The 15,818-nt window shown below is 39.1% G+C and overlaps 1 protein-coding gene across 5 annotated transcripts in view; it reads left to right on the top strand.

Annotated features, from left to right (window-relative positions):
• Positions 1-15,818, top strand: part of DNM3 (dynamin 3) — a 585,714-nt gene that overhangs the window by 144,044 nt on the left and 425,852 nt on the right. For all 5 annotated transcript variants that reach the window (XM_057507881.1, XM_036918454.2, XM_036918458.2 and 2 more), the window contains exons 3-4: positions 2,073-2,222; positions 3,397-3,600. In XM_057507881.1, the coding sequence (XP_057363864.1) occupies positions 2,073-2,222; positions 3,397-3,600 (354 nt within the window). The remainder of the gene's footprint in view (positions 1-2,072; positions 2,223-3,396; positions 3,601-15,818) is intronic.

Raw genomic sequence — 15,818 nt, forward strand, 5'->3', positions numbered from 1 at the left:
TTGCATTTCTTCTAAATTATTTATGCCTCGTTTTTGCTTACTAATTTTTGTTTGTTCTGGGACCTGACATCCTTTTGTTCCTCTATTTTTCTTATTGTTTTGGCCTCTACTTATGTTTAAACTATTATCTTCACAAGATACTGGCCTATCCATTGAATGGGTAAATAAAATAAAGGCTGTATCTTCTGAGAATTTATATTCTAATAGAACCAGCACCTATGAGAGTAAACATGTAGAAGAACATTTGCCAAATGGTGCAATAATCTCTTCAGCCAGAATTTGGAAGCCTGTTGAAACTTTATTGCTGTGTACACTTCTACCATTGAGGAATGAGCTTTCAGGAGTCTTACCTTGCCATTTTTCAGAAGTTTTTCAGAAACCTTTTCATGTCCATTTACATTTACAGGAAAGAGAAATTAAGTCATTATAACATTTGAAATGTTAAGTCATAGCTCTGTGGTAAATTACAGTATAAATTTGTGGTGCACTTCAGGAGCCTGTGACCTTACCAGTCCTGAGTAGCTGGGGTGGGGCTGGAGGATCTGTGTGCCACCAGCAGGCCTGAGCAATGATCCAGGTGGCTGGTAAGAGAAGCCCAGGGAGATGAACTCTGTGTGCCAAAGCTCAGAGTGGTCTTGGCCTTTTCACACAGAAGAAGACTGTCAGAATAGCTCTGGGGCAAACAGTAGACCAAGAAAATGTTAGAAAGCAGATATCATACCAACATCAAGAAACATTCTTCAATGAGAATTTTTTTCCAAAGATATCAAAGCCTTAGTTCCCCATCAGTGGGTGGGTCTAAGGGCAGGCTAGATGGTAACCTGTTTGGGATTTGTTGAAGCTACTAAGACTGTGCGATTCTCTGAAAGAACTTGCTTTCTTTGCACACACTGAAACCTCCCTACTCTTAGTACTCTGGTTATACCCCATTTCATTTTTTGGGCACTGCAGCTTGAAGCCATCTTTCCTGTCATTCCCTTATCTTTATATTTTTAAATGTAGATCAGGACTTATTTCATCCTCCCTGTGCTAACTGATGCTAAGCTACTTGAAGACAGCAGACCATATCTGATAGTTGTCTCCCTAGTGGCCTTGCTGTAGTGGTGAAGGTTAAATGTTTATTGTGGGGAATCATAGCAAGTCGACCAGCAATTGTTTCATCTGACACGTGGGCCCAAGATATTCAGCCTTGTCTCAGTTTGGTGGAGCAATTCTTCGGCTTGTTATTAGAGAAACTAAAATGTTTGTTAAGACTTGTTCTCTGGTTAAAAGTATAATACATTTTTTATGTCTAATAGTATCAGCTTCCTTTTTGAGTTGTACTGTTTATCATATATCTGATTTCTTCTGGAGGCAGATATAGAAATTGATAATACAGCAGTGGGTAGGATGTTATTGAAATTTTTTTAAATCTTAATTTTCTGTTATTATATAGGTATTCTAGAGTTTTCTTCTGCCTTACAGATACTGACTTTTTTTTAGAATGCAGGTAAATATTTTCATTGATGTAATAACCTACCTTTTTTCCTGAGAAAATATCTTTTTAATTATGCAAGTTGATGTGGTATTTTGAATAGTATATTTTAAAGATAAATTATTCCACAAATTTCCTTTTAAAGAATTAAGCAAACTTTCTTTCTAAATCTTCTTGCCTTTTGAAACTATATTTATATAACAGCATTCCATCATAATAAATTGGTGACATTGAAAAAGGATAAACTAATAGGATTAATAGGTAAGCTTTGTGTGTACTCTACATCTACTTTCTTTGACAATCAGGTGCTATTGTTTGTTTTATCATTTGGAGGGCCACAGGTCTCTATAAATTATTTAATAGGCTAGAAGATTTAAGGACTTTTTATAGTACTTAATTGCTTATCTGAAAATTAGCTAATTGAGCATCCTTAGCATTTACTGTGTTTAATATTTCTAAAGTATTAACTGTGCTTCTTAGTAACTGCTGTGTTCTCTCATTCTGATGGCTGAAGATAATATTGGGTACTTTGACTTGTAATTAAAGATAAATTGTTTCCCCATGTATTTTAGGTTGTATATTAATTGGTCTTTTGCAGAATATGCTGAGTTTCTACATTGCAAAGGAAAAAAATACACTGATTTTGATGAAGTTCGCCATGAAATTGAAGCAGAAACAGATCGAGTGACTGGAATGAATAAAGGCATTTCCTCAATCCCCATTAATTTACGAGTCTATTCCCCACATGGTAAGTAAAATAACAAAATTCTTGTCATCAAGACCTTTTACTACATTAATTAGTATATATCATTTGTATACAAGATGGTTTGTTCTCTCAAAAAGTACTGAGTTTCTAGGATAGTGTTTGGATACTGATATAAGTGGTATGGTCCAAGGCTCACATAGATTTATTTATGGGGAGGCAGGAAGAGGTGACTTTTAAAAAGATGAGAATTGATTAAGTCATTAAAAAATTTCCATTATTTTAAACTTTCAGAATTCCAAAGAGGTATGCATGATAACTTCTATTTTTAATACTATAGTCTTTGCAAAAATCTGAAGAAGTACGTAGTCCTTTCCTGTTAGGTTTTCTTGCAGCCTTATATAATCCTATTTATTCTATTCCTGAGGAAGCAGCTGTGATTTTTTTTCCAGACTATCAGCAGAAACATAAATCAGTAACTAATTCATGGTGTGTGATATGGAATAGCCTCTATTCTGATGAAATTTGCATGGGGCAGATTTTAATCACTAATCTACCTAGTTTGGAGCATGAATTATATAAGCTCAGTTATGACTGCCCAGGAGGTCTTAATGCCTGCCTGCAGTGCTGTGTGCAGCAAGAATGACAACCAGGTCAGGGCTGGAGTCACTGACTCAGGAATACTGTCTTGCTCTCCTGAATGGTGCACTGTGAGTCTGGCTGTATAGTTTACAGGGCAGCCTCACGGCCCCATGAATAGCTAACAGCTTTCTGATAGGCTAAGTGGCTAACCCCCTGTAAATAACATGATACTTTGGAAGAGAAGGACAAATCTTATCCTGAGAATTTTTACACCATTTGAAGGCAGTGCACAAGATTGGCAGACAGGATATGCATTTATTCAGTGTTTGAATTATAACCCCCTAGTTATGTCTATGACAGCTCTCTGAGAAAAACGTTACACATGCAGATCAGTGCCTTTCAAATTATGTCAAAATGATCATTTGGCATAGCATAGTCATATTATAAAAATAGAGAAAACTTGCAAAGTCACTTTGTATTCTGTGCTTTTTATTTTATACACTGAGGTGGAGTTATTCAAACATATATAAAGCTGAGCTTGTTTCATTTCCATTAAAGTGACAGATGATTCTGCATTGTTGATATCTCTTAGCTTTGAGGGTGTTATGTAAGACTTTTTTTTATCCTTTCTATACAGTGTTAAATCTAACCCTTATTGATTTACCTGGAATTACTAAAGTGCCGGTGGGAGATCAGCCACCAGATATTGAGTATCAGATCAGAGACATGATTATGCAGTTCATCACACGGGAGAACTGTCTGGTTTTGGCTGTCACCCCAGCCAACACAGATCTTGCAAACTCAGATGCGCTGAAGCTAGCTAAAGAAGTCGATCCTCAAGGTGAGTGTGTGGCCCCTAAGATGGAAGCAAATTAGTTTAAAATGTCAAGAGTTTGGTATATTTCAAGGTAACACAAATTATCATAACTTGATTTCATTATTCACTATATTAGCCATTATTAATAATGTTAGATCTTTTGTATTTGAGATGCTAAAAGAAAAATAACTAGGAAATAAAGCCTAAACCTAAGTAAATAAATGGAAGATTAACTGAAATCAGAGAAAATAGACATTTCTAATCCTCATGAACTACTTATTTTAAAATGCCAATGAAGTAAAAATAAACTTCTGGTCAGAATTCAGTTTCCTTAGTTATTACTGTAAGATTTACCTAAATACGCTCCCAGTGACAAATCTTTCTGTTTTTGTTTTGTTTCTTTAAAATAGAAAGCCCTTTTAATGAATGTAAGGTATTGTTTAGCTTAAAATTATTTGACATAAAAGCAAGGACTTACCTGTTTTTGATATTTCAGAGTCTAGAAAAGTCCCTTAATTATGCTGATGTTATGATTCTTTTCTTTCTTTGATTTGAGTAATAAAAATTATCTTCAGGAATAGGAAAGGTCCCAGTGATGGGCCTTTCCATGTATCTGCTTAACGTAATTATGGGAGGGTACTCAGTGATGTGTCCTTTCAATATGGAGATGCACATTCTCTAATTCTAGAAATTCTTTTTTGGTGATTAATTGCTCCCATTTTCTCTCTTCTCTTTACCTGGAATTACTATTAGCATGATAGAACTCCTGGATTAATCCTCTTTTAAAAAAAAGTCTTCCTCTTTTATCATCTGTTTGTCTCTTTGTTCTGCTTTTTTTTTTCTTTTTTCTTTTGGTATCATTAATCTACAATTACATGAGGAACATTATGTTTACTAGACTCCCCCCATTACCAAGTTCCCCCACATACCCTATTGCGGTCACTGTCCATCAGTGTAGTAAGATGCCTGTAGAATCACTACTTGTCTTCTCTCTGTGTTGTACAGCCCTCCCATGCCACCCCACACATTATGCATGCTAATCGTAAAGCCCCCTTTCTTTTGGCACCCCCTTATCCCTCCCTTCCCACCCATCCTCCCTGGTCCCTTTCCCTTTGGTAACTGTTAGTCCATTCTTGGGTTCTGTGAGGTGATATCTCATTGTGGTTTTAATTTGCATTTCTCTTATGACTAGTGATGTGGAGCATATTTTCATGTGTCTTTTGGCCATTTGAATTCCTTCTCTGGAGAACTGTCTGTTCAGTTCCTCTGACCATTTTTTAATTGGATTATTTGCTTTTTGTTTGTTGAGGTGCATGAGCTCTTTATATATTTTGGATGTCAACCCTTTATTGGATCTGTCATTTATGAATATATTGTCCCATACTGTAGGATACCTTTTTGTTCTATTGGTGTCCTTTGCTGTACAGAAGCTTTTCAGTTTGATGTAGTCCCACTTGTTCATTTTTGCTTTTGTTTCCCTTGACTGGGGAGGTATGTTCATGAAGAAGTTGATCATGTTTATGTCCAAGAGATTTTTGCCTATGTTTTTTTCTAAGAGTTTTATGTTTTCATGGCTTACATTCAGGTCTTTGATCCATTTCGAATTTACTTTTGTGTATGGGGTTAGACAGTGATCCAGTTTCATTCTCTTGCATGTAGCTGTCCAGTTTTGCCAACACCAGCTGTTGAAGAAGCTGTCATTTCCCCATTGTATGTCCATGGCTACTTTATCATGTATTAATTGACCATATATGTTTAGGTTAATATCTGGACTCTCTATTCTGTTCCACTGGTCTGTGGCTCTGTTCTTGTGCCAGTACCAAATTGTCTTGATTACTGTGGCTTTGTAGTAGAGCTTGAAGTTGGGAAGTGAGATCCCCCGTGCTTTATTCTTCCTTCTCAGGACTGCTTTGGCTATTTGGGGTCTTTTGTGGTTCCATATGAATTTTAAAACTATTTGTTCCAGTGCATTGAAGAATGCCATTGTTATTTTGATAGGCATTGCATTGAATCTGTAGATTGCTTTGGGCAGGATGGCCATTTTGACAATATTAATTCTTGCTAGGCAAGGGCATGGGATGATTTTCCATTTGTTAGTGTCCTCTTTAATTTATCTTAAAAGTGTCTTGTAGTTTTCAGGGTTTAGGTCTTCCACTTCTTTGGTTAGGTTTATTCCTAGGTATTTTATTCTTTTTGATGCAATTGTGAATGGACTTGTTTTCCTGATTTCTCTTTCTGTTAGTTCATCTTTAGTGTATAGGAAAGCAACAGATTTCTGTGTGTGAATTTTGTATCCTGCAACTTTGCTGAATTCAGATATTAGTTCTAGTAGTATTGGAATGGAGTCTTTAGGGTTTTTTTATGTACAGTATCATGTCATCTGCAAATAGTGACAGTTTGACTTCTTCTTTACCAATCTGGATGCCTTATATTTCTTTGTTTTTTCTGATTGCTGTGTCTAGGACCTCCAATACTATGTTGAATAACAGTGGGGAGAGTGGACATCCCTGTCTTGTTCCTGATCTTAGAGGAAAAGCTTTTAGTATGACGTTGGCTGTGGGCTTGTCATATATAGCCTTTATTATGTTGAGGTACTTGCCCTGTATACCCATTTTGTTCAGATTTTTTGTCAGGAATGGATGTTGAATTTTGTCGAATGTTTTTTCAGCATCTATGGAAATGATCATCTGGTTTTTGTCCTTTTTGTTGATGTGGTGGGTGATGTTGCTGGATTTTCAAATGTTGTACCATCCTTGCATCCCTGAGATGAATCCCACTTGGTCATGGTGTATGATCCTCTTGATGTATTTTTGAATTCAGTTTGCTAATATTTTGTTGAATATTACTGCATCTATGTTCATCAGGGATATTGGTCTTTAATTTTCTTTTTTTGTGGTTTCTTTGCCTAGTTTTAATATTAGAGTGATGCTGGCTTCATAGAATGAGTTTGGAAGTATTCCCTCCTCTTCTATTTTTTGGAGAACTTAAAGGAGAATGGGTATTATGTCTTCTCTATATGTCTGATAAAATTCAGCGGTGAATCCATCTGGGCTAGGAGTTTTGTTCTTAGGTAGTGTTTTGATTACCAATTCAATTTCTTTGCTGGTAATTGATCTGTTTAGATTTTCTGTTTCTTCTTGGGTAAGTCTTGGAAGGTTGTATTTTTCGAGGAAGTTGTCCATTTCTTCTAGGTTTTCCAGCTTGTTAGCATATAGATTCTCATAGTATTCTCTAATAATTCTTTGTATTTCTGTGGGGTCCATCATGATTTTTCCTTTCTCATTTCTGATTCTGTTTATGTGTGTAGATTCTCTTTTTCTCTTCATAAGTCTGGCTAGAGGTTTATCTATTTTTTTTTTATTTTCTCAAAGAAACAGCTCCTGGTTTCATTGATTTTTTTCTAGTGTTTTATTCTTCACAGTTTTATTTATTTCTTCTCTGATCTTTATTATGTCCCTCCTTCTGCTGACTTTGGGCCTTATTTGTTCTTCTTTTACCAGTTTCAATAATTGTGACTTTAGACCATTCATTTGGGGTTGTTCTTTCTTCTTTAAATAAACCTGGATTGCTATATACTTTCCTCTTAGAATTGTCTTTGCTGTGCCCCACCGTAGTTGGGGCTCTATGTTGTTGTGGTCATTTGTCTCCATATATTGCTTGATATCTGTTTTAATTTAGTCATTGTTCATTTGATTATTTAGGAGCATGTTGTTAAGCCTCCATGTGTTTGTGACCCTTTTTGTTTTCTTTGTACAATTTATTTCTAGTTTTATGTCTTTGTGGTCTGAGAAGTTGGTTGGTAGAATTTCTTTTTGAATTTACTGAGGTTCTTTTTGTGGCCTAGTATGTGTTCTACTCTGGAAAATGTTCCATGTGCCATTGAGAAAAATGTGTATCCTTCTGCTTTTGGGTGTGGAGTTATGTAGATGTCTGTTAAGTCCATCTGTTCTAGTATGTTGTTCAGTGACTCTGTGTCCTTACTTATTTTCTGTCTGGTGGATCTGTCCTTTGGAGTGAGTGGTGTGTTAAGTCTCCTAGAACAAATGCATTGCATTCTATTTCCTCCTTTATTTCTGTTAGTACTTGTTTCACATATGTTGGTGCTCCTGTATTGGGTGCATATATATTTCTAATGGTTATATCCTCTTGTTGAACTTACCCCTTTATCATTATGTAATGTCCTTCTTTATCTCTTGTTACTTTCTTTGTTTTCAAGTCTATTTTGTCTGATACTAGTACTGCAACACCTGCTGTTTTCTTCCTGTTGTTTGCATGGAATATCTTTTTCCATCCCTTGACTTTTAGTCTGTGCATGTCTTTGGGTTTGAGGTGAGTCTCTTGTAAGCAGCATATAGATGGGTCTTGTTTTTTTATCCATTCAGTGACTCTATGTCTTTTGATTGGTGCATTCAGTCCATTTACATTTAGGGTGATTATCGATAGGTATGCACTTTTTGCCATTTCAGGCTTTAGATTCGTGGTACTCAAAGGTTCCAGGTTACTTTCCTTACTATCTAAGAGTCTAACCTAACTCACTTAGTATGCTGTTGCAAACACAATCTAAAGGTTCTTTTCTATTTCACTTCCTTTTTCTTCCTCCTTCATTCTTTATATATTAGGTATCAAATTCTGTACTTTCTGTCTATCCCTTGATTGACTTTGAGGATAGTTAATTTAATTTTGCATTTGCTTCATAATTAGCTGTTCTACTTTCTTTACTATGGTTTTATTACCTCCGGTGACAGCTATTCTACCTTAGGAACACTTCCATCTATAGAATCCCTCCAAAATAAACTGTAGAGATGGTTTGTGGGAGGTAAATTCTCTCAGCTTTTGCTTATCTGGAAATTGTTTAATCCCTCCTTCAAATTTAAATGATAATCTTGCTGGATAAAGTATTCTTGGTTCCAGGCCCTTCTGCTTCATGGCATTAAATACATCATGCCACTCCCTTCTGGCCTGTAAAGTTTCTGCTGAGAAGTCTGATGTTAGCCTGATGGGCTTTCCTTTGTATGCGATCTTATTTCTGTCTCTGGCTGCTTTTAGCAGTCTGTCCTTATTCTTGATCTTTCCCATTTTTAATTACTATGTGTCTTGGTGTTGTCTTCCTTGGGTCCCTTGTGTTGGGAAATCTGTGGATCTCCATGGCCTGACAGACTATGTCCTTCCCCAGATTGGGGACGTTTTCATCAACTACCTCCTCAAGGCACTTTCTATCCCTTTCTCTCTCTTCTTCTTCTTCTTCTTCTTCTTCTTCTGGTATCCCTATAATGTGAATATTGTTCCACTTGGATTGGTCACACAGTTCTCTCAATATTCTTTCATTTTTAGAGATCCTTTTTTCTCTGTGTGCCTCAGCTTCTTTGTATTCCTCTTCTCTCATTTCTATTTCATTTATTGTCTCCTCCACTGTATCCAAATTGCTTTTAATACCCTCCATCGTGCTCTTCAATGATTGGATCTCCGACTTGAATTCATTGCTGAGTTCTTGGATGTCTTTCCGTACCTCCATTAGAATATTGATGATTTTTATGTTGAACTCCCTTTCAAGAAGAGTCACAAGGTCCATATCATTTAAATCTTTCTTGGGAGTTGTATTAATAATTTTACTCTGGACAAGGTTCCTTTGGCATTTCATGTTTGTATATGGCGCCCTCTAGTGTCCAGAAGCTCTATTCTGGAGCTGCTCAGGCCCTGAAGCAATGTTGCAGGGGAGCGGTACTGGTGCCTGGGGGAAGGAAAGAGCACCCCACCTCCCAGCTGCTGTGCCTGTCTCCACTGCCTGAGCCAGTGGCCTGGGCACACAGGTGTATGTTTTTGTCCCAGAGCAGCTGGATATGGATCCCTGCTTTCCACAAGTGGCCGCAGTCCCAGTCTCCCCAGGAACTCTGCCTGTACTAACTTTCCAACCCCGTAGTCATGTGAGTCTCATGAAAGCACCATGAAATGTAGGTTTGTGCTCCTAGTACAGATCTCCGTAGCTATGTATTCAGCAGTCCCAGGCCTTCCACTCCCTCCCTGCTCTGTTTCTCTTCCTCCCACCAGTGAGCTGGGATGGGGGAAGGGCTCAGGTCCTGCGGAACCTCAGCTCTGGTACGTTACCCTGTTCGCTGAGGTCTGCTCTTTTCTCCAGGTGTGTGCAGTCTGACGCATCCTCTTTCCTCTTGCTTTCTCTGGATTAGTTGCACCAACTATATTTTCTAATTGTATCCAGTTTTAGGAGGAAGCCTCTGTCTCTCCTCTCATGCCACCATCTTTAATCCCCTCTCTTTGCTGTGTTTTTATTTTCTCTGGTGACATCTATTTAGTCTTAGGAGTGCTCCCATCTAGAGCAGTCCCTCTAAAATACCCTGTATAGATGGTTTGTGGGAGGCAAATTCCCTCAATTTTTGCTTGTCTGGGAATTGTTTAATCCCTCCTTCATATTTAAATGATAATTGTGCTGGATATGGTATTCTTGTTTCAAGGCCCTTCTGTTTCATTGCATTAAATATATCATGCCATTCTCTTCTGGCGTTTAAGGTTTCTGTTGAGAAGTCTGATGATAGCCTGATGGGTTTTCCTTTGTAGGTGACCTTTTTCCTCTCTCTGGCTGCTGTTAATACTCTGTCCTTGTCTTTGATATTTTCCATTTTAATTATTATGTGTCTTGGTGTTGTCCTCCTTGTTTCCCTTGTGTTGGGAGGTCTCTGGGCTTCCATGGTCTGAGAGACTATTTCCTCCCCCAGTTTGGGGATGTTTTCAGCAATTATTTCTTCAAGGACACTTTCTATTCATTTTTCTCTCTCTTCTTCTTCTGGTACCCCTATAATGCGAATATTGTTCTGTTTGGATTGGTCACACAGTTCCCTTAATATTCTTTCATTCCTGGAGATCCTTTTATCTCTCTCTTCCTCAGCTTCTCTGTATTCCTGTTCTCTGATTTCTCTTCCTTTAATGGCCTCTTGTACCTCATCCAGTCTGCTCTTAAGTCCTTCCAGAGATTGTTTTATTTCTATTCTACCCCCCACTTGCTCCTTTAGCTCTTGCATATTTCTCTGCAGGTCCGTCAGCATGGTTATGACCTTTATTTTGAATTCTTTTTCAGGGAGATTGGTTAAATCTATCTCCCCGGGCCCTCTCTCGGGGGTTGTCTGAGTAATTCTGGACTGGACCAATTCTTCTGCCTTTTCATGGCAATAAAGGTAGCTGTAGGAAGGTAGCACATGTGTTAGCTGGGAGAACAAAGTCCTTTCTTGTTTGCTGGTCACCTTGCCCTTCTCCGCTGCCTGTGTCAGTTACCCGCACTCCTGGAGCAGCCTCCAGATAAATCCCCTAAGCTGTTGTGGGCAGGGTCACCATCAGGGTAGCCCAGATCCCTGCGGGTAGTGGCAGGCTCGCTGGGTGTGCTCTCCTGTGAGAGCAGCGCCCCTTTGCGCCTTGCCCTGGTTTCCTCTGCCTGTGCTGGGTAGCTGCACGCCAGCAGTGGCCTTTGGGTCTGGATCAAGTGACTGCACACCAGGAGGAGATTCTAGGTGGCTGCTGGGGTGTGGCTGCTCCCTGGCTGCTCTGCTGTCACCTCGGGCACATGCAGCCACTCTCTGGCTACTGGGCCACTGTGTTGGGGGCCACACTGGCTGGGGTAGTGACTGGCATGCTCCTTATTGCTGTGAGGGGCTTCAGGGCTGCGTTGCCACCCAGGGGGTTGGGGTGCCTGACGTTCCTCAGGATTCCCAGCCTGCTGGGCTGAGTGTGCCAGGATGCATCTGTCTAGCTGTTAGGCCCCTGTCCCTTTAAGACTTTCAAAAAGCACTCACTTTTCTTTTGTCCCAGGGGAGCTGGTTGTGGGGACCCACTTGCAGATTTTGGTTTTCCGTTTCTCTAATATCCAGCACACCATGCAGTGTGTGTCTGTGCTCCCGGTGCAGATTACTAGAGCTAGTTATTTAGCAGTCCTGGGCTTCCACTCCCTCCCTGCTCTGACCTCTTTCCTCCTGCCAGGGAGCCTGGGTGGGGAGAGTGCTGGGGTCCCGCCAGGCCATGGCTTGTATCTTACCCCCTTCGTGAGATGCTGAGTTCTCACAGATGTAGATGTAGCCTGGTTGTTGTACTGTATCTTCTGGTCTCTCTTTTAGGAATAGTTGTATTTGTTGTATTTTCAAAAATATGTATGGTTTTCAGAGGAGATTTTCACTGCCCTACTCATGCCGCCATCTTGGCTCCTCCTCCTCTTCTTTGTTCTACTTTTTGCAGGATTTGTTCAACTTTATCTTCAGCTTTTCTAGCTAATTTCCCATTTCTGACAAAATTTAAGAAGTTCTGAAGGCATCTTCTGATTTTGTGAAAGTAATTTTTACTTTTTTAAATAGCTTCACCCTCTTGGCTTCCCAAGTGCAGGATCTTCTCTAAAAATTTTTTAAAAAGCTATTTGCAGTTTTCCTTCTGTGATCAACAATGTTTCTGAGTCCATTTTTCTGGCTGTTTGTTTTGGTCATTGTCTTTAATATCAGAGATCTTTTTCAAATGATTGGTGATCTCTTGGTACTTTTGTAACAGTAGAGCACAAAACAGCTTGATGGAAGCTCCACATTGAGTGGGTTTCATTGACTAATGGGTTTTCCCATTGGGCAACTGGACTGGGACCTGTGCATTTTTTTTAGGAGACTTCCTCTTAGATTCTGTGAGTGCTTTCTCTGGTCTGTTTGAGCTAGTCTGGTGTAAGCCAGATGTCCAGTGGTCTCAGAGCCAGGAGGAAGGATTGAGTTGGTAGGGGGAAGTGGAGTGGTTGTCACTATTCAGCATGTAGCAAAGTCCCTTTGCTTTCCTAATGGTATTGTGAAGGTCTTCCTGAGTTCAAAGTTCCTGTTGTTCATCCTCTTCTGAAAGTAAACCTCGGTATTCCGTGAGGTTGAGGAGTTGTGCAAGATGTAAAAAGGGTCTAGGGGTCTAAAAGCATCACACAGACATTTTCAGCCAATTCCTTTATTTTCAGCTCCTCTTATACTTTGGTCTTGGTGCCTCTGGTTCTTGAACCTTTCCAAAGTTCTGCAGTAGTAACTGGTTTACTTCTTCCTGGCTTTGTTCAACATCCCTGTGATTGGGGCTTGGAACAAAGCAGCTGGAGGTTCCAGATAGCTTGACAGGGAGCATTATCAGGACTCCCTCTCCAGCATCAGCAACATGGAAGAGCCAGATAATGGATTGGCTCAGAAGTCTAGTTGTAAAAATGATGCAAAATCACCCTTGTCTTAGCAACCTTCTTGTTCCTCGGGAGACAAAGCCATGGTTACCTGATTGGAACCAAGATGGCACTTCAATCAGTGGATTCTTGTGAGTGCAGCACAGACACATTCGTGAGAAGTCCACACTTAGATCAGAAGAATCTTCATGGAGGAGTGCAAGTGATATCTCTCAATCTCTGGTTCCTCCTTCATCAGTCCTCGGTTCTGCCTCTGTGGAGTTGCTGTTTTTCTCAGATAGGCTGTCCTTATCCGGTGGCAAGATGACTGCAGTTCCTTCTGCCTCATGTCCTCACAACTTCAAATATAGTAGAAGAAAAGCCAGCAGAGAATCTTTGATTTGTTTAAACTCAGAATTTTATAAGAAATAAAAGGTTAAAGAAAATCTGTCAACAAATATATCCTGTGACATATCTGCAGTTTATTCTTGAGATTGACTTACCATATTCATGCTATATTTTACCTCACTTGTGTAGATAACAAAATTAATGGGAAGTGAGTATCTCATTTCTCATGCTTCTCAGAAGATTCATTTATAATCCCAAACAATAACTCCCATGTGATGGTACATCATTAGGTAGGAGCAGTTGTTGGTAGATAAAATTATCAGTTTACGAGAAAGGTATCAATCTTTACAGTCTCACTGCCAGTATTTACACTGTGATGTCACAGCATACATGAAATATAGCATTAACTTTCAGTCCTAGGCTTATAATTGTATGCCACCAATCTTTATCCAGAAAGTTAAGGGAGAAATTTTTTTCTGTTATGGGCCTGGCTTATTTTACAAGCCTATTTTTACTAGATGCCACTTAGAAATTGCCATGAGAATATTCACAAACCTACTCCAAATGAGCCTCATTTCTTTTGGATCATTAGAACTTCTGCTTTGTCAAATTCAGGCCCTCATTACCCAACATTTTAATATCCTGTCTATGGTAGCTCTGAGAACAGATTTTTGGAGGCTTTACAGATAATTGGCAGATGGTTTTTCAGATAATTGATAATCTTGGTGAAACAGAGAAAACCTTCAATGCCAATGTGTGCTTGTCTGCTGACTCCTGCATAGTGATGACTAAGGAGGACAAATTCATTGCCTGAAGGGTCTTACTATATATGATTCTCTGGTTAGTTGCAAGAAGTTTCTTGTGAAACTCAAGGTTCATTATTTGTTTTTGCATCCCATTTTCAATTAAAACTTCTGGACACTGTCATACCTGAGAACCCTGAGAACTATCTAAAGGGTTTGCCTAGCTACCAGGTCTCCACCACAGACCTGCTTTGTTGTGCTGTCATTCTGATGCTTTGGCTGGTCCTGGTCATCACTGAAGCTCTACAGGAAGAGCATGAATTATTGCCCAAACCAATAGGGTTCACTTTTGTTTTTTCATTAGTGGTAAAAGAAATGGAGAAGAGAAGAAGGTGTAGGACCCAGTGCAACTCCAGTTTAGAATATCATATACAGGCATAATCTCATTTTATTGTCCTCTGCTTTATTACATTTTGCATATATTGTGCTTTTTACAAATTGAAGGTTTGTGGCAACCTGACATCGAGCAAGTCTTTTGGCACCATTTTTCCAACAGCATTTACTAACTTCATGTCTGTGTGTCATATTTTGGTAATTCTCACATATTTCAAACTTTTCCATTATTATATGTTATGGTGATCTGTCATCAGTGATCTTTGATGTTACTACTGTAATTGTTTTGGGGTGCCACCAGCTACACCCATATAAGACAGTTAACTTAAATAATAAATTTAATGTGTGTTCTGACTGCTCTACCAATCAGCTGTTCCCCTGCCTCTCTCCTCTTTGGACTTCCCTATTCCCTGAGATACAATATTGAAATTTAGCCAATTAACAATGCTGCAGTGGTCTCTAAGTGTTCAAGTGAAAGGAAGAGTTGCACTTTAATGCAAAAGCTAAAAATGATTAAGCTTAATGAGGAAGGCATGTCAAAAGCTGAGACAGGCCAAAACTGGGCCTCCTATGCTAGTCAGCCACATTGTGAATGCAAAGGAAAAGATCTTGAAGGAAATTAAAAGTACTACTGCAGTGAACACATGAAAGAAAAGAAAGTGAAACAGCCTCATTGCTGATATGGAGCAATTTGGGGCGGTCTGGATAGAAGGTCAAACCAGTCACAACATTCCCTTAAGTCAAAGCCTAATCCAGAGAAAGGCCCTAACTCTCTTCAAATCTATGAAGTCTGAGAGAGGTGACATGGAAGCTGTGGAAGAAAAGCTTGAAAAGCTACCAGAGGTTGGTTGAAGAGGTTTAAGGAAGGAGACCATCTCATAACATAAAAGTACAATGTGAAGCAGCAAGTACTGACTTAGAAGCTTCAGCAAGCTATCCAGAAGAGCCAGCTAAGATAATTTATGAAGGTGAATACACTAAACAACAGATTTTCAGTTCACTAAATAGCCTTCTATCGGAAGAAGATGCTATCTAGGATTTTCAAAGCTAGAGAGAAGTTGTTGCCTGGCTTCAAAGCTTATAAGGACAGGCTGACTCTCTTCTAGGGACTAATGTAGCTGGAGACCTGAGTTTGAAGCCAGTGTTCATTTACCATTTCAAAAAATCCTGGGGCCCTTAAGAATTATGCTATATCTACCCTGTCTGTACTCTATAAATAGAAGAACAAAGCCTGGATGATAGCACGCCTTTTTAACATGGTTTACTGAATATTTTAGGCCCATTGTTGAGGACTGAGGAAAAGAGATTCCTTTCAAAATATTATTGCTCATTGACAATTTACCTGGTTACCCAGGAGCTCTGATGGAGATGTATGATGAGATAGATGTTATTTTTGTGCCTGCTAATGCACCAACCATTCTGTAGCCCATGGATCAAGGAACAATTTTGACTTTCAAATACATTTCATAGGGCTGCCATAGATATTGATCCCTCTCATGGATCTGGGTGAAGTAAGCTGAAAACCTTCTGTAAAGGATTGATCATCTAGGTGTTACTTAGAACATTGTTGATATATGGGAAGAGGTCAAAATAGCAACATC

The sequence above is a fragment of the Manis pentadactyla genome, chromosome 9 (genome assembly GCF_030020395.1).
Source record: "Manis pentadactyla isolate mManPen7 chromosome 9, mManPen7.hap1, whole genome shotgun sequence".
NCBI classification, from domain to species: Eukaryota; Metazoa; Chordata; class Mammalia; order Pholidota; family Manidae; genus Manis; species Manis pentadactyla.